The 20256-nt window shown below is 46.3% G+C and overlaps 1 protein-coding gene across 1 annotated transcript in view; it reads right to left on the bottom strand.

Annotated features, from left to right (window-relative positions):
• The window catches only part of ush2a (Usher syndrome 2A (autosomal recessive, mild)), a 319377-nt gene extending 299735 nt beyond the window's left edge, over positions 1-19642 (bottom strand). The window contains exons 1-5 of the mRNA XM_076300107.1: positions 19110-19642; positions 16858-17023; positions 4197-4332; positions 2685-2748; positions 1591-1885 (exon numbers count right to left, since the gene is read on the bottom strand). Of these exons, the coding sequence (XP_076156222.1) occupies positions 1591-1885; positions 2685-2748; positions 4197-4332; positions 16858-17023; positions 19110-19642 (1194 nt within the window). The remainder of the gene's footprint in view (positions 1-1590; positions 1886-2684; positions 2749-4196; positions 4333-16857; positions 17024-19109) is intronic.
• Positions 19643-20256: the final 614 nt, after the last annotated feature.

The raw sequence follows: 20256 nt of genomic DNA on the forward strand, positions 1-20256 counted from the left end.
CCAAGAGCTCCGGAAAAGAAGCCTTACGGCTCTTAAGGCTCAATGTCTCCCAAAGAAGACTACAAATCCACAAGAAGGAAAAAAAAGAGAATACAAGGAAACACAAAATGTTGCCCATGCTATGATAATCTGCATTGTGTTTCAGAAGGATGTGGTGCAGATGCCTGCTGTTAAACTGAGACTGAAGCTGGCTGCAACAACACTATGCAGTGTACCTACAATTTCTAAATAAATCCTTTCTGACACATTTCTGACATGATTCCAGTGGTAAAGGTAAACCACTTACGTATTTCATTTAATTCTATTGTCTTTTGTAATGCCTACCTCAAAGGAATAAAACCGACATAAGCATGATTAGTAACATTACGAACTTTCAACACACATTAAACAAAAGTATAACATAAATACACTAAATTAGATAAGTGTACCCATCAAAAGAAATGGAGAGGGGATTAGTTTCTGAAAGCTGCCGCCATTTCGGTCCGCAAATACCCTCGGAATCAACAAACAGACGAAACGCTGAATACTGCATCTCTCTCTCGTCTCTCTCTCTGTTTGCCTTGCCTTGAGGACACACAGACACACTGACACACACACACACAAACAGACACATACAGACACACACACACACACACAGGGATGACTCAGGCCAGGCCCATGAGCTCTGCGCAGTACAGTACTGTAGCTCTTCCACGGGTACGCTGCTCAAGCAAATCCTGACAGCTAGCGCGGAGCCGTATGGCGCAGAGCGGAGTCTGAAACAGAAGCCTTGTCACAGCGGGGGGGCAGAGAAGAAAAGCTCAGCTCGCTCGTCTTCCTCTCTCTCTCTCTCTCTCTCTCTCTCTCTTTCTCTCTCTCTCTCTCTCTCGGCTGCCACGGAAGCCCAGTCATGGAGAGAAGACAATCAGCATGTCAATGCGCCCAGCTTTTGTTCCTCCTCACTCAATGTGACGTGTTTGATCTGAATTTGCGCTTGTTGCCGTTGTATTACATCAGTGGTGCTATATGTGCTGTGGGATGAGCGGAACGTTAAGTGGTTCTTTCTCGTGCCCGCTCGCTCAGAGGCACACGGGAGAAATCCTACACTGGCTCGGAATCAAAGACAGAACCGTACGCTATGGGAGAGCCAATGCAGAGGCAGTCATGGAGCAATAACGCAGATTTAATCAACAAAACATACAGGACGTCTGGAGGATAGATTGTCCCAGCCAGCCAGATCTGGCCCACTGTACACATACAGTATATTCCAACAGCAACTTATCCTGTACAGTTTTCTTTTCACCCGCAAGTGTGTACCAATTGTACCAATGACTTTGGAGACTTGTTGTAACTTTGCTTTATTGGTTGGCCTACAGTAGCAATTAAATAAACTGCTAACTAATATGACTATTGAACCGATGACCTTAACCCATGACCTATGACTGCGAACTGGGTGGCACACTTTGGCACTGGTGTGTGTGGGTAAGTGACAGAAAGTGTCAGCGCACTTTTATGCGCTGCTTTTTTTTTCTGGAATCTTCCCTGGCTCTGTTCTGGAATCTTACCTGGCACCATTCTAGAGATTTACTTGGTGCTACTTTGGAGTGTTACCTGATACTGTCCGTTCTCCAGGTCGAAGGTCAGTGTGACACCTTGGTCCATCAGCTCGGACCTGGTGAAGACGTGTGAGATCCAGGCGGTGCCAATGTCATTGTCGTTAATGTAGCTGAGCGGGTGGGCGTCCAGGTTGAGGCGCAGCACTCTGTTGGTGGTGGTGTCCTCCTCGCCGTTGGGGATGCAGTACCTCTCCACTAGGGGGTGCACTCTGGGGTGGCTGGGCGGACAGCGACACTCAGTCTGCGCGTGGAGGTGTGGGAGCTGACCTGTGAACACCTCCATGATCTCTCTGAGGAACACACCAAGGTCATCAGCACATACACACACACACACACCAAAAAACACACCAAGGTCATCGATACAGTACACACACACACACACACACACACACACACACACACACACACACACAATCATTCCAAAACATGCCAAGGTTGTCAATACAGTACACGCACACACCAAAACACACCATCGATGCACACATGCAAGCACCAAGACACCTGTGCATACCCCCCCCCCCCACACACACACACACTCCACGATACATCATCTAAGATATATATATATATATATATATATATATATATATATATATATATATATATATATATATATATATATGTTTTAATTATTTTGTTATTTTGATAAATTGATAAACATTTACTTGTTTTTATGTAAAACAATCCAACGTACAATTTTATAGAAAAGGAAGTATTGGAAGCTCCATGGTATAGGAGTTTAACTACACAAACCCAATCTATGTGTGGGGGTCAGTGTGCTGTTGTCAGCCATGGGGTTTTTGGTTTAACTACCAACAGAGACGGCACTCAATACAAGGCATCCAATAAAAAGCAAACAATAGGGTGCTCTGGCCACCTGACCATTGATTTTAATGAGAAAATACTGGCCATACCGTTGGGTGCCACGGCTCTGTGGAGCACCTCGTGTTTGTGTTGTGTCTGGACGATAACGATGTTATGTCTGTGTTTAGTGTTGCGGTGTGTGTGTGTGTGTGTGTGTGTGTGTGTGTGTGTGTGTGTGTGTTTGTGTGTGTGAGGTTATTGTGGCCGCGAGGCCATTCCACTGACCTGTTGGTGAGCGTGACAGGATAAAATCTGAAATCCTGCATCCTTCCAATGAATTGATTTGACCCTGGTAAAAAAGAAATGTCAATGGCGTCTATTGAGGACAGTTTGCACAATCCATAGCAAGCACTGGATTACCTTATCTGTGTCTTTTACGCGGCCTAAAGAGACGCACACCAAGAAAGGGGGGTATCTGTTACACTTATTTACAGTTCCCTGTCACCAATAATCCTGCTCAATGGCTATGCAGCATGGTGCCTTCTCCAGACGTGATGGCCCATGAACACATCCAGATAAGGCTCCCCTCATAGAATTATAATCAGCTGCAGGCTTTAATGAAAGCCCTGGCGCGAAGCATTATAAACCCAGCTGCATGCTAGCCGCCGAGAGATTCAGAGATGGGCCTTCCTGTCAGGCTATATTATACGCGCAAGGCTTGATTACATTCTCGCTGTGATCTGGTGAGCAGAGAGGATTCACCCTGTGAAATGAACTGGCCGTTTGAAAGCCCATTTGAAAAGGTAAACCAAGGGAAAGCCGAGGGAAGGAAGTTTTCCTCCGCCTTTGTTTGGTTCCTTTGTTCCCATTCTTGTTTTGGTTACACATAAAAGCCAGAACCTCCAGGCTTTAGATCAGGGTACTCTCCGAGTGACAATGTGATTAGGACAACTGCAGGCTTCACGTTGCACAGACTCGCCGGGCTCAGTACATCTTCATTTGCCCAGGCAGCCAGCTTCAGCGCTGGTTTTATGAGCCATGTTTGAAATGACATTTGGAGCCATTTTGCACAGCAAAGCCATTCTCCGAGACTGTAAACCAGGGCATGGTAGCAGAACAGAGAGAATCACTAACGTACATTACCCACCATCAGCTGAAACCAGATAAACCTGAAGTAGACAAAACACTGCATATAACCCTTCGCCAGACAAAACCAATCAAACCAGGAGTTTGATCAGGGTGAAACGACTGGGGGAGTTAGATGCTCTGGGAAGCTGGTAGAAAGGATGAAAGGAAACTGCTACTGTTCTAGAATTCTCAATAAAACATTCTATAACATTAACACGGTGTTCCTGTCCAGTCATGTCTGTGCTGACGTCCACAGGATGTTTATTTAAATGTGTGTGTGTGTGTGTGTGTGTGTGAGTGTGTGTCTGTCTGTCTTTCAGTCTTATGTAAATCCCATCTCATTTCATTTAGGAGCAGATTAGTTGAGCCCATATGGTCACCTCTGACCCAGATGAATGCCTCCACAGATTAATGTCTGGCTTTCACATATTTCTGTGATGAAAGCTCTTCCGATGACCATAAACTTGACCCATTATTATCAGATTCATACATGTAACGGAGCCAAGTGATCGTGAATAAGTGAAATCAATTCCTGCTGTGAAGGATGAATGTGGTTAAAAAATGTGATATCAAAAGCAACACAAAAAAAAACATGCACAATAGGAAAAAAAAAACTGCACACTGCACAGTATTTGACAGGGAATAGGCTTTGACATGACGAGGAGTTACCATTTGAGCCCTGGCCAATCCGCACAGCACTGTCAGTTATGATGTCCGTGATTGGGGCGAGCAGAGAATGTGTGTCAAAGGCTGTGCTGTCCTCCTCCAGGCCATTCAAGAAGAGGCTGACACTCGTCCCGTGCACCTGCGGGTGGAGAGAACAAGCTACTGTCCTGTCAAACAGTATGTGTCATGACACACGTCGTTAGAGGGTACGCTAGTCAGTCACACACACACAGACAGAGAGAGAGAGAGAGAGAGAGAGAGAGAGAGAGAGACATGGGCACGGGAACTACCACTGTCACACTTGAACTCCCACAGTGCAAGTGCACTGTCTGCCATTTTAAAAATAACAAGCGAATGTAAGTTATCCGCGGGATAATCTTCCAGTTCATTTCCTGCCCTCAAACAGCCTCTGGCAACATTTCAATTATACACCGGCTTCCTGTTGACCAAAATGCCTGCAACAAATGATGAATATTGAATTCAAAACCCACACATCAGAGGGAAAATATAGACACATACACACACACACACACACACACACACACACACACTACAAGCCTCACTAAATAAAAATTCAGTGAGCTTTTCCCTCGTCTGCCGAATGTTTGCCACTTCTCTTAGATAAAAAAAAACCTCCTCCATCATCCCCACATTTGTACGTTCTGTCGCAGCCTGCCTTTCCAAAAAAAAAGTTGAAAAAGGTGAATTGAAATAAAACTAGCTCGGCTGAAAAAAAAGACAGAGGGAGAGAGAGAGGGGAAAAGAGAGAGAGAGAGAGAGAGAGAGAGGGGGGGGGGGGGAGAGAGAAATCCTTTAGGATGAAGGCAACAGTAGACAACTGGCTGCCTGGCTGCCTGGAGGATACTTAGGCTGCAGACTTTCATGACGGCTGATTGAAGAGAGGAGCGGAGAGGCGAGGAGAGGAGACCAGCTCCGAATCTCAGCACCAGTCAATGACTTGCTGCAGGAGATCTGAGGCGGTGTCAGGATGATGTAAATGAATTCTGAAGTGCTTCATCCCATTTAGCCCACTCCCACCCCTTTGAACTGGCTCCACCGCTCCCCCATTGTTGGCCTTTCTCCGGTTTTTGTTTTTTTTGTTTTTTTTTGGGGGGGGGGGGGGTTATTCCTTCACTGCCATTTCCAGTTACTGTTGCTTTTACGAACGCTTTATGACAGTATTTATTTTTTGAGTCAGGGCATACATATATATATACATATGAGTGTGTCTGTGTGTGTCTGTGTGTGTGTGTGTGTGTGTGTGTGTGTGTGTGTCTTGCTGTATTGCAGTTGGGCCGAAGCAAGATTGAAGCACATGAGTAATGCACTCAAAAATCAACAGACGGCTGTGCAGTTAATGTCTGCTGAACGACACAGAGGGAGAGTGAGCGGCTAAGGGATTTTCCAAGAGCACTTCAAGTCACTGCAAATGGCTGCCTCTCCTCTCGCCTGAAGAGAGAGAGAGAGAGCTGGAAACTCAGAGCACAATAGTCTCTTGAGCGTTCAAATCATTCATTTCCAGGCCGTTTGAAATGGATGTCTATGCTGACATTGTCTGCATCTGAATGTCAAATAGCTTGGAGGATGAAATGAGACTTCCTTAAAAAAAATAATAAAGTTGTGAATATGGCCAAAATGGTGGGACTTTTCGAGAGTTATTCAAATGCCTTAAAGAAGAGATGAATAGCATGGAGCAGTAAATAAATTGCTTTAAGTAACTATACTTTCTGAGACATACACTATGTACTGAGTGTACTCTCGACTGGTATATCATTTCACCAAAGAATAATCCAAATATACCGTAATATATAGCACAATATCCTAGTACTTCATAGGTCATCTAAGGACAGCACAGCTGAATCACATCATCCTTCGCCAAAACACTCCTACTGGTGTTGTGTTAACATAAAAAAAATACATCTGACAGTCCATAGGCCTCACACGTCCCCATATCCTCCTGCTGCACGAGGTGGTCTTGTGACATGCGGCCCTGATGCCCCTGATAGCGGCCCGTGATGAGGGTATCAGCTGACGGCAACGTGAGACTCAGGTATGGAGCCCCATAAGAGAGTCATAAGACCAGATTAATAACTAGCTGTACCTGAGCGCGTTTAGCCCCCACAAACTAATCAGGAAGTGCTGACATATTAAAAGCTCTCCTCTTTCAAAATGAAGGAGGAAAGGAAGAGAGCAAAAAAAAAAAAACATGGTTGACCTGTATAATGAAATTAACAAAGCCCCGTGCTGTAGGGGGATGTATGTAAGGTCTTAGGTAATGACATCCAGGCCTTTGGCCAGCATGTCATGGATGCAAAAGTAAATGCACCCCTTTGGGCCTCTTCCCATAGGGAGCGGCTTTGAATGCATTCACTGGAAGAAGTTGGCTTTTCATACTTGCGCCGCCGTAGTGGCTTGACCTTTTTGCTATCGAGCGGGCGCTGATCGAATCAGCTGCGCGAACACACAGCCGCTCTGTTCGCCCTTTTGTGACACGGCTCGTCACTACACGGCCTGCTCTTTGCCACTGTAGTCTCCTCTCATTCAGGGCAATAAGTGGAGCGCGTCGCCCAGCTGAATGGGGGGTTGCGGCGTGGGACCCGCTCGCACGGGCACCGGCGAGGCACGACTGGCGGCACACGGCGCGCCACTGGCACCCCCCCCACCCCACACACACACACACACACACACACACACACACATCAGCATACTCCCCTTTCCCACGACTTTAACCTCGCAAGGACCCACCTGAAGCCAAGACAGAAACCCAATCACCTGACATTAAAGAGAGAGAAATTCCATCTAGTGGGCTGAAGAAGCAAAGGTGCGGGCAGGGCAAAAAGAAAGAAAAAAAAAAGCTTTGGGTGGGTGAGTGTTGAACCGGCACTCAAAGCTAATGCCACTCGTTGTGGCAGGATTAAAACAAACTGCTTCTGTGTCCTGTGGGCAGGTTTTAGCACTTTGGCAGAGGCCGTGTTACCCCTGAAGTTCACTACCACCTCACACAGGAGTTCACTGACGGAGCAGAAACATAACTTCTCCTGGTAGTCCATTTCTTTTTATTGTTATTTCCTCGCATGGAAAAGCATACTGCAAAATGATCCGCAGAGACAGGGGAATAGGGTGCAGAGATCAGACCACAACCAGCCCCCACATAAACACTTCACACACCTGATTACAGCCTGCACACACACACAGGCGCGCACACACACAAACACACACACACACACACACACACACTTGATTAGATGCCTCAGATAAAACACACACACACGTATGCACACACACGCGCGCGCACACACACACACACACACACACACACAGACACACACACACACACACACACACACACACGCACACATACACACATTCTTGATTAGTTTCCTCAGATAAAAACGCACACACACACACACACACACACACACACACACACACACAATATACTCTCTTTTAGCACAAAACAATGCTACCCCGCTTGTGTTGACCCCGGCTCATAAAAAAGGGCATACACTACAACATGACCCCCCCCAATCCCCCCGTGCCCCTCACCCCACCCCACCCCCCGGGGCAAGTCTGCCAGTGGCTGTCTCTGAGTGACAAACCATTCCATGATAAAACACTTTCCATTTCAGGGCTAGAGAAGCTGTCAAAGGCCCTAGAAATATTCCACTAAGGATGAGGGTATCAGGCAAAGCAATCCCCCTTCATTTTAACAGAGGGCTTGATACCTGCTGGCGCGGGGCCTCGTCTATCGGCCCAGGATACACACACACACACACACGCACACACACACACACACGCACACGCCAGATGTATTATTTATGGCTCAAGCTCAGGCCCCTGCAAAGACTGACTCTTATCATTTAAATGAAGCAAAAATGTTTTCCTATTTGTAATTTGTTACATTATCACATGTGTTATAATACACTGGGGCCAATCCCTGTGACATGTGAAATATAACTGTCTGGGAGAGAGGAGGAGGAGGAGGAGGAGGAGGAGGAGGAGGGAAAAGGGCGCTTGTTGGTTTGGTATTGATGCTGTAGAGGAGATGGGGGCCTAGGCTACGCCTGCTGCTCCTCTCCCCCTCCCTCCCTCCCTCCCTCCCTCTCTCTCTCTCTGTCTCTCTCTCTGTCTCCCTGTCCCCCCGTGTAGCACAAGGGGCCTGATGAACGGCCAATTTTTCCTTTATCACATTAACACAGCCATGAGAGAAACACATTTGTTCTACTCAAATACACTAAAGATACAATTACCAATCTAACATATACATGTTTTATATCAGCCCCCGGAATTTCTGCCGCTATGAGTTCTACAGCTATATATTAGCACTAGCATGACAGTTTATTTAAGAAAAGAAAATTGTCTGTGCACGGAGCGACCAAGCTGGAAATACATAAGGCTGGGTGTCAGCGCTTTAATAAAGGCGATAACTCTTTGCAGACTTTTCTTTAAGCAGGAAGCATATCCGCTGCTCTACCTCTCTCTCTCTTCTTTTTTTTCCCTTCCCTCCCTTCTTCTTTCTCTTCTCCTCCTTATGACAGAGAGGAGTCGAAATCATTTTTTCGCTAACAAGGTGTGATGCTCCGGGGCTGTGTCGCTCGCGAGTCCATATCGTTTCTTTTATTATTATTTTTTTCCACCCCCCTTCTCTTTCCTCTTCCCTAGCCCCTCGGCCGGCCTGGGTGGGCAGTGGGCAATATTAGTGAAAAATGTTGGCCCTCATTAAATCGAGTACCTTCCCCATAACAATTTCAAGGTCCTACACTGGCCAGCTGAGTGGCCCTCCGATGATTAAAACATTGCGCGAAAATTTACAAGTGCAAAACGTCCTAATGGATTTAATTGTCATGGATGCCATTAATCAAGCGTGGGTGGCGGCGGTGGGGGTTAAAAAGAGCAGCCAGCTATCCAACTGCTGAAACGAGACGACCGTTACTCTATTTAAAAAGCTTCCTGTAACCTCCCGCCCCTCTTGCTTGAAGCCAATCACCTCCCTATATCTCCGGCTATAAAAGAACACCACTACGTCAGTGTCTATAACCCGGAGGAATCCCATTGGATAGAACTGTCTCTAAGGATCGAGGCAGTGTTGTGAAGGCAGGCTGGGAGCTCTGCAGCAGGAATAGGGGCCCGTGCTCCAAGGCCCGCCCTGAGACGTATGGGAGTTATGCCCAAACAGGCCGAGAAACTCCAGAGCGGCCACACAGCAGTTTCAGGGAGAGTTTTTGAAGATGAGATGAGAGATAATCAGCATGCAGTAATTTATGTGATCTAATTTTTATGTTGCACGACTTATCTTTTGAATTGCTCCTGTATAATTTTTTAAATTACAGAATGAGTGATTTGTCGTCAAGTAAAACAGCCTCAACAAGCTGAAACGTTAATGCACAAAACTAAATTTACGTTGCTTTCATCTAACGGTGTCATATTTCACAGACCATTTTCACAAAAATGCACAGCCTAATTGATGCAACACACTGTAAATCTAGTGTTTACACTTGATGAATCGCTGTTTATTCTAAATCTCCCCTGAAACGCGCGCTTGCGGGTGTCTGAATATGCACCTTCCCGTCTTTTATTTATGTACTGGCCGTGAGTGCAATCCGCACGACTTTGCTGTTCACTCCACCGATTGCAGATGTAGGGGCAAAGAGCCACACAGTGCCCATCCATCTCACGACAGGCCGTCATGCTGAGGACAGGATGACGTACTACAGTCTTCACCCCCCCTCTCCACCCTCGCCCGCCCCGCTTGTGCCTTTCACCAGCAATAAACACATGCTAACCAGGCGGAAGGACGACGCGCAGCTAAACCGAAGCGACACAATCAGCTTCACCACATCTGCACAGCCTGCAACCCCTGCAGCTATGACAGATTAGCTGGCTTGCTTTGGCTGCACAATGCATTTGATATGTCTGATCAGGGCTTGCGATTTCCAGATCACTCTTCGCTGCGCGCTACACACCTCCCAGCCATACAGGCCAGTCTGTCACCATTACTCAGGGCTCGACGGAGAGACATAATTTACGGTGAAATTCCTCATATCAAGTTATGGCCATTACCAGTTTTCAGGGCCTCTTCGCTGCTCGACGTTGCCGGACTTGATTTATGTATGAGAGAGCTGATTTTCTTTGACTTTAATTTGAAGAAACACTTTGGAGAAACTTGCCAAGGAAGCCCCATCTCTTGGTGGACGTTTAATTCTACCTGACATTGATGTGCTGAAACACACAATAAAGGCTTCAGCAGGCCAGATTAAATGCCGCACAGTGGTTCATCATTAATCCCGTACATCCCATCGTGTGTGTGTGTGTGTGTGTGTGTGTGTGTGTGTGTGTGTGAGAGAGAGAGAGACGATCAAGTGTGGTTTTAAAAAGCCTCTTGCAACCACAAGGGAGGAAAAAAAACACTTCACTAGCCTGCTTGAACCCTGAATAGCCTATGGATAATTTCCCCCTACAAAAGAAATAAAGCTTTGAAGCACATCCTTCCCTCATTGCCTACAGCTGTTTATATTTCTAAGTGTCACTATTTAAAAAAAAAAAAAACTTCATTTCACAAAGAATCTTTCGAGTAGTATCCATTTCTAAAACATTTTTTGCGAATCATTGATATGTTAAAAAGCCCGAAGCAGCCTATGCCCATCAACAACTCCGTTCTTACTTTAAATTCCGCTTGGCACGTTAGGGTAGATTTATACCCATCTATCAGCTCCTCCTTTGGTGGGCAGCAGGCTGGCATAAAGGTGGGCACTCTCCTTGCCTCGACTCACCTTGCTTCACCTTCATTTACGGTGCCAATCAGTCTCCATCACCCCAGGTGCCACACACGCCTCGGAAAGGTTACCTGAGCGTCTGCCAGCTTCCCGGGTCGTCTGACTGATACCGGCTGAAAATGTTCTAACACCATATTTATATTACAGGAGAGCTACAGGGCACCGCCAAGGGCCGCGGATCACAGCAGACTACGGCACGGTTACGGCCCAGGTCCGGGCCACACTCCACCCAGGGGCAGCTGGCACTGTATCTAGGGAGTACAGTGTATAGAATCTAGGAGGCCGAGGGCAAAAGGCAAAAGCATGAAGATACTGACCGTTTCAAGAGAGTTCCATTATCAGCATCATAGTTGTTCCCACAAGGCTTCCGTTTTAACATTCCATATGTTATCTTAATGAAGCGGAAGTAGATTGGGAACAAAATAGAACGTTCTAGCATTGTTTTTGTTTATGTTGCTGAAAGGGTCTATAACCTACTTGAAACGAGAGGGCAGCAGTTTAATTTGGACCTTAAGGTAACGCTGTGTAATAATGTAGCCCTTTCTGAGGCATGTTTTTTTGAGAAAATATTTTTTGTATCTTCAAAATAATTTATTCTGGTGGAATCTGGTCATGTAAAGGATAGATAATCACACCTGTCATTCCCACTGGTCATCCAGGATATGCACTATGTATCTCTGTGGTCCAGGACAACATACTGCGATAAAGAAGGACAGGCCTTCACAGCATTCCAACAATTTCACCAAACGAGGATAGTTAAGTTAGCAAGTTAACAAACTTTTATATCTGCAAACTGGATCTGCAAGGTTTTTGCATGCTTTTGCAGTAGCTACTTTGCTAGGTATATATATAAGTATCTATCTATCTATCTACTGTATATACTAGAACATAAGTTTAGACTAGACAAGAATGCTAGAATTAAATAAATACAGAACTGATGCATTTTGGGCGTGTAGTATTACATAGTCATTTGAGCTCAAATTACGCATCTCTCCTCCCATGCTCCAGGATCGATGCGCAGACAGGCTGGACTTATTTATGTTTATTTATGTTTATCTGTGTTTACGTTTGTTGTGGCATTTACAAAGCCAGAACTGTGCACGAACACCAGGATTGGCTTTAAGTGGTCCGGACGCGTTTTTCCGACTCGGCGTCTCTCCGGCCTGCAGCTGATTGAGTCTGCTGCCGCATTTCGTCTCGTCTCGACTCGTCTCATCTCGTGCCAGCCTGGCTGAATGATGAGAGCATGAACCTCTCTCCTCCAGAGCGCTCCCATCTGAGCATGTCTATTAGCGGCCGAGACCTCCGCACAGCCCCGGCCAGCCATGGCCTCCTCCAGACACCATTCTCATTTGGCTGGAGGGGGCTGGGGCCACCGGGCTCACTGGCCTACTTTTCACTGGGCAGCGTGTGTGTGTATGTGTGTGTGTGTGTGATGGGGGGGGGGGGGGTGGTAGGGAGTTCAGAGGAGGTGATGAGGCATGTGCACATTCGGGTTAAGGGCTCAAGACTCTGCGAATCATAGCCAAAACAAATGTCCCGAGAGAACAAGAGAGAGAGAGAGAGAGAGAGAGAAAGAGAGAGAGAGAGAGAGAGAGAGAGAGGGGCAGCCTCGGCTTCTGTGAGACTCGGTGGGATCAAACTGCCAGGGCCAGTGCCTAGACCCCTCATGGAAGCGTTAATTGTGCGTGAAAATTTTCATTAACTTGTGGTTTGTGGTGATTCTCTGAAGTTGAGGCAGCCAAAGACAACATACAGTATCTGCTGCCAAAAGACCCAGACAGTATTGTCCCAAAGCCCTTACAGCAGACTGCAAGCCATTCACAACAGATGCAGATGTAGCACCAAGAGAAATCGGATCCTTTGAAATGTATGCTCTTGGCATCCGTCGACTCTAAAGCATGTACTTTGTATCTCAATGCCTTTGTAATAAAACTACTAACCTGAAAAGTACAAGAATATGCCTCTCCTCGGAGGGAAAATCTAATAATGTGCTTTTCTTGTCAGATTATTTAATGTTAACCCCAGAGGCACCGTGTCTAACAAGTCTCTACATTGAACAGGTAATTCACCCTTTCAACATCCATAGTGTGCAAGCATGTTTTTTTTTTTTTTCACATGGCAACGAAACACGAGATCTGAAAGGGAGAGTCGACTAAACAGGGCTCCGTGTAACAGATACACGGCCACTGGACAAGACACTGCAGAGGTACAGTAATGTAGACTTCAATACCAAGGAAGCCCTGTTACATCAAAAGAATCCCAATCTCTCGACTTGAAAGAACGAGGGTATTTTAAAGATTTATACAGTGGGTAAAATTTTGTCATGACAAGTAAATGACTCCTTCCTGACATGTATTGATATGATAATGCTGATTTCTTAAAGCTGGGGGAGAGCCGGTGGGCCCCTGAGGGGATTTACTCCTCTGCTACTTTAACATTTACATTTTCAGCTTTGCCTCCACCGATCCGCTTTATGAACAGGGACCTGCCACAGCTCGTCAGCGCTTTCCTCCTCCCCAGAACAGGAGCCCAGGTTTGAACTGACGGAAAAACGGAGAGAGAGAGAGAGAGAGAGAGAGAGAGAGAGAGAGAGAGGAAGGGGGAGAGAGCGAGAGAGAGAATATGAAAGGGAGAAACAGAAAGAGAGAGAAGAAAAAGAAGAGAAAAAAACGAGGCGAGGCTCCTTCCCCCTCTCAAGTCCCACGCCACTCGCGACTTGTCTTGATCTCAATTACAGCTGGTCTCTGCAGAGAGACAAATTACCAACAATAAGCCACGCTACAAACATTCTGGAGGTGCCTACCGTCACTTCTCATTGGCATCGCAGCAGCCCGCTTGAAAGGGATATCATTCTCCCCGATTATGTGTTCCACTGGCTGCTTCTTTCGGCAGCTTTTCACGGGCGTTATTATAATGACAATGGACAAGCATCCACTGATCAGGCCTTCCCTTTGCTTTGCCCTCCCATCCCACGGGCCCCTTCTAAACACTGTAATGTTCTATTCCTTTTGACTACCTTTCTTTTTTTCATCACTCTGCCTTTAAGATGCGGCAGGCTGAGGTGATGACTGGAATTGAACTCGGAGAGACGATTGCTTGTCAGCAGGCTCGATTATTTCATCGCTTGATTCTGACAAAACTGTTGCAGCGTTAAAGAAGAGGGCTTTAGTGGGGGGGGGGGGGGGGGGGAGAACTGCCATTTGATGTATAGTTTTTGAGCAGATGAGAGAATAGAAGAGGATGTTTTGTGTATTATGATTTTCAGGCCAGATTTTCTATGTAAAGTAACATCAGTAATAGTTACCTCTGAGTGGGAAGCTACACCAAGCATTCTGTTTAAAACTTTTTAGAAGATTGGTCTATTTTTTTCTAACGTACGCGCCGCTATCACGTCTGGTGTAGCTACTTCCATTGATTACAGTGGAAGCTAATTGTTGCAGCAGATGCAACGCGAACGGAACGCTTTAGTTACGCGCCTGGTGTAGCTTCCCACTGAGATGTATTAGAACCGCCTGGTCTGGTTTGTTCCAGGTGAGAGGCTCAGTGTGCTCTTCACCCCGTCTGACAAATAATTCACTTTTACACTCAAATGCCAATACATTCTTCAATGCCAAACACAATTCTAGGAAACATGATTATGGAGACCAATTTACCCAGCCTAAAGCAACTCAGGGCTAAAGATATAATGACTGCAGATGCCCTGGGCAATGAATGATGTGCATGGATCTCTGTGGCAGTCCCTTTCATTCTGACCCTCAGGTAAGAAACACCAAAAAGGGTTAATGACTGAAAATAGGCTAATTTTGAGGCAGGCATATCGCCAGACAGCTGCAGCGGCGCCTAATGGGCAGACGGGACGGGCCCTGCAGCCCCTCTATGGCTGTCACAGAGCTGGAGCATATTACCTGTGAATTTGCGGGAAGGATCTCATTATCATGATAATGTTTTCTGCCTCTGAAGTCAACCTGCTATTCATAACCTGAATGATTGCAATTTAAAGCCAGAATAATCACTGCTATTGCAAGATAATGCTCTTCAAAGGCATAGCACTCCCGTTGCCTTCGATACCTGTGATGGCAGAGTCTATCCACCCTATTTTCTCTTTTCATTTCTTCACATTTGGCTCTTACAAATGGTCTTTTCCAATATCCATCCACACGGGGGAGAGAAGGGGCTTAAAAATCTTGATTAGCTAGGGAAAAACACTGGCAGCCGGAGGAAGAGAGAATAAATAACTCATATTGCGACCGAGTCCGACTCTGTTACAGAGCCGGGCCAAATTAGAGCCAGACGCAGGTCTAGTCTGGGAAATACCTGCCGGTAAACGAAAAAAAAACAAACAAAAACAAAAAAACAAGAAAAATAAAACACACAGATCAATAGTTTCCTCATCCTAGCCCTGACCTTTCTGTGTTTGGTGAGAAAATAAATTTAAATGAAGGGGCCGCGGGGGCTGAAATGAGCTTTGTTAGCGATCCATCGTGCCTAACAGCCTATTCCGCCTCCATAACCCGCATACCATGACTCCAGCCCCTCAGCACTCCTCATCGGAGAGGAGGGAGACCAGTGATAGATGCACACACAGGGCCAGGTGGGATCCATCCTGCACACACACACACACACATACAGACTCACACACACACAGACAGACTCACACCGAGACACAGACACACACACACACACATACTCACAGAGAGACACACACACACATACACACACACACACAGACTCACACAGAGACACGCACACGCACACACGCACACACACACAGACACACACACACACACGCACACACTTCATCCCACCCCTACAGCTGTAGGAAGGCAGATGTTTACCACTATAATTAGCGCCTTCAATTCATGCATCTTTCCGGATCCAAAATGTGTTGTGACACAAGGTCCAGTGTAAAGCCTGCTGTGGGATTCTGGATACAATATTAATATCAATACCAGCGGCAGCAGCCCATTAAGCATGAACGGGCCTCATCAAAGCCAGAGCCGATGGCAGGAGCCTGTGGCTTTTTCTGGCTTGTCCAAACCACAACTGCTGTTGCAACACATTTGTTTCTTTGATGCAGAAGGTTGTTGTGCTTGTTTGTTTCTTGTTTCTACACTCAAGAAGGATAAAACATTGTATTTTTTGGTTTTAAATTTACACATCAATGTATATTTACACATGTATAATAAATATTATGTAGCATAAACACATTCTATGCATAATTAAGATCATGAAGCCTACGACACAATACTAGGCCCTTTTTGACTAAAGTTAAAGTAAAGTTAATGTATACAGTATTTAGCAGATGCCACTAGGAACCACCAGAGAGACAGCAGATTTGCTCATCTGATTCATACGGTACATTCATTTGATTCAGCGGTTTCAGGAGGTTTAAATTTGAACAGTAAATAACACTGTAAATACATCCTCCACGGCACTACAAGAGTAGGTCCTTCTGAGGGACTGAACTATTGCCTAACATCTGACCCAAAAAGCCCGGTAGGGATTATGACCCTTTTAGTCGGTTTTAGACTAACTGGATACAGTCTTATCGCTAAAATGTGTTAGATGTTGACGCCAAGGGGCATACATTAGATTACATTACATTTAGCAGACACTTCTTGACCAAAGTGACTTACATATGTCAGCTATATAACAAGGGATCACATTGTCCCCGGAGCAACTTGGGGTAAAGTGCCTCGCTCAAGGGCACAACGGTGGAAGCCGGGAATTGAACCGACAACTTTCAGGCTACTGCACGCTAGCCCAGCTCCTTAACCACTACACTACCACCGCCCCATAGATATCAATTCTTCCATGGGGTTTCTTTAACATCTGCCCCAAACAGCCCCCGCAGCAGCTGGCACTGGGCTCAGCGGAGAGATGCATACCTGGAGGGCCACGTGTGTCCACTCGTGCTTGTTGATGCGCCCCGTGGTCATCATGGCCAGGCCGAGCGCCGGAGCGTTGGGAAGACGGTACCGGAGCTCCAGCTTTTCCTCCGAGACCCGGACGCCGAACACCAGCTCCCCCTCGGCCCTCTTCTCTATTAGACTCCTGGATACGCCAGAGCAACAGAGGGAGGTTACAGCCAATATTCACGTACTTACTTAAAAACATGTTATAGATATGGCTATACTCATTTAGCAGGCACCCAAATCCAAAGGGACTTATGATGTAGTACAGGCATATATATATATATATATATATATATATATATATATATATATATATATTTATATATATGTATTTCCATCTGCCTTCTCTGGCTTTGAAACAAATGACTTTTGGGGCTATTAGGGCCTTGCTTACCAGTTGGGCCTGACAATGTTAGCTCCTTGGTTTACCAGCTGAGCAGTTCTTCATAATAGGTATAAAAATACCAGCCACAGGGAAATTATTCAATAGTGCATTCATATACAGTACGTACATATAGCTTTATATATACACTACATACACAAGTTAAATATGAGCAGTTGACTTAGCATGGGACAGGAGAGGTCGATGCCTGACCAGGGGTAGTTCAGCAGCTCTTCTCTCAATTTCAGAGACATGAGTTATGATGGCATTAGAAAGTGCTGATTCCCGAGAGAGGTACGGACAACCTGAGGACTGGCAGTTGTCCCTTCCGCTCAGACAGGTCTGCGCGTTAGGCAGATTAGTGATTATTTATGAAGACCCAACAGGAAAGTCATGATTTCATTTGACATTTATGCCGGCCATATTAGTTTAACATATGTTGGGTGTTTTCTCCTGCTCGGGCCTCCTCTGTGCTGTTACCCTGTGCACTGTCATATTAAACAGCATTGGTGACATTTTATGGGAAACGCAGCCTTTTACGAACACGGGCCAAAAGATGCTATAAATCATGTTATGTCAGCGCTTAACGTTTGCCTGCCCTCACACTCCAACACACACTTCGAAAACGTCGTCTCTCTGCTTATTCTAATTGGGCCAAACTTCTCAAGGGACCATATGTGGCTTTTGGTTTTTTACCATGAAAGGGCAAAGGTTTCAAAACTACAGTCTAAGTGATCCTTTTTATTACCATAAAACAGAGTACCTGAACGCAAAAAGGGAAATTTACTTACTTGCACTTACTTTCATGTGGCATAGAAATAATTCAGGTTATCGTGTTTTATAGTATAGTATCATGTTGAATTGCACAGACACTACAATGACCCGCAAGCTACTTGTGTAGTCTTTTCCTCTCCCACCCCCAGCCCCCCCCCCTCTCTCTCTCTCTCTCTCTTTCTCTCTCTCTCTCTTTTCATTGTCTGCGGTGGATATGAAATGCTGAAACAGTTGTTGCTCTTCTGGAGCCTTCTTTTCCCAGGCCTTTCATCCCCTCTCTGACTTTCAACTACATCATTTTCTCTACCGCCGGAAAAAACAAAGTGGCCTTTGAGCTCGCGCGTCCGTCCGTTCGCCCTGCACTGGGCGGAAAAAGCACACACTCGCAATTCCATTTCATTGATCTAAACAGGCCTCACACAGCTGCCGGTGCACTGGGCGGAGAGAGGAGCGAGACAGCGGAGCTGTGAGGTGGTTCTGGCTGCGTGAGCCAAGACGCTCTTATTAATTTTATATAATCTACAAAGTGTCTGCAATCAGTATTGCTGGTAGTACCAGGGAGATCAGCTTTCAAACACGGGCCGACGTGGAGAGATTCCACCAGGCAGGCGGGGCACAAAGGGGCGACTTTTTTGCTTTGTGCAGCAGGGGGAAAATGACTGCAGAATCAGGACAAAACATCTCTACCCCCACAAAGAGACCTTGGTGAAATTAGTGTGAGTGGTGATCTTGTTGGGTAAAGTGAGCCTGCGAACAGCCTCAAACAGGTCTTGTTCCCGCCACGGTGGCACCCGAGGTCTTGCCTTAGAGTGTCAAAGCAGGATCATATTCAATTGTAGTGTTGAGAGCTATTTCCTGGCAAGGGCCCGCAGTAAAACCGATCTGACCGAGTGGATGCTTTTAAACACTTTTAAGTGTCAGAAAGCGTTTCAATGCCTCTGGCTTTCTTAAGACACAGGAAGAAAGACAGAGGAAGAGAGAGAGAGAGAGAGAGAGAGAGAGAGAGAGAGAGAGAGAGTGAGAGAGAGTGAGAGAGAGAAGGAGAAAGTCTGGCAGTTTGGCTACTTACATTTCAGACGACGCCTCCAGTTTCAGCCACACTGTTAAAGTAAGTGAGCCCGATGGACCCACGACCGGTACTGGAGGGGAGGCGAAGCAGTCAGTGTGGTTACGAAATATATGACTGGTCTCGTCGCTGGGCCTGACCCCTGGATGCACATCGCGTCCGTCCTCACTGATGCAGGTGCCCAGGTTCCGCAGGAGGCTGCCGTAGCGTGGCGCCGACGACCGGTACGGGCACCCCTGGACGCAGAACTGCTGGGCACAGGCCCGAAGACTCTCCTGGGTCACGGCGGGCTGGCAGAAGGCACTGCGCTCGGGCATGCCGCACGTGGACGCCGCCGGCGCCACTCGGACGGGTTTATAGGCCCCAATGTTCTCCAGCCGGGGAAAGAGGCCCTGAGGGGCGACGATGCTGGCGTAGATGCAGGACCCCAGGGCGTACAATAATAACATGGCGCCCCGTCGCCTCAAGGGCCAATACATCCTTGGAAGCAGGGGTGCCTCCTGATGTAGTGATCTTAAATAAGTAATGGTGCTCATACTGGAGGTGACATTTTTACAGTCCGGTGCCTTGGGTAAGGCAGCACAGCTTAATGGCACAGTGACGGGTGGAGGCCAACACTTTCACATGATAGCTAGGATTTTGGCCGGCCACAGTCCCGAGGAGATGGCTGCGGGAAAAGGGACAAAAAATAAAATCAAACATTAAAAGGATTCCCGGGAAAGGGGAAAACTTTAAGAACCTTTCAACTTATGGCCTTAAGGCTTCTAGGGGTCGGCTGAACGGAAACACTTTAGCATCAGTTTGTTTATTTACAATCAGAATTTCGATAAGAAAAAATATGTTTGCTACTGCTGGGGGTTAAACTTATTTTTATCACATAAGGATGCTTGATTGATGGACTAAAGGCAGGTTTGGTACATACATTTAAAAGAAACATCTGGAAAAAAACGCTTCTATTCCTTTATGTCTTTCCAACCCACGAATCCATGAAGAAAATATATCACATTTACATTCAAGGAAGAAACAACCAGTTGTTTGTGATTATGTTGCCAATATTAATCTGCTGCATATAGCACTATCACAGGCATCATCACGGGGATATCTTCCCGATAGCGCTCAACCCAATTTCTATTAATAATGTATCACCTGC

This window comes from Alosa pseudoharengus, unplaced genomic scaffold (assembly GCF_046254945.1).
Source record: "Alosa pseudoharengus isolate Yale_2024_CS ecotype anadromous, Long Island Sound unplaced genomic scaffold, YU_APseudo_1.1 YU_APseudo_1.1_scf_22, whole genome shotgun sequence".
Taxonomy (NCBI): Eukaryota; Metazoa; Chordata; class Actinopteri; order Clupeiformes; family Clupeidae; genus Alosa; species Alosa pseudoharengus.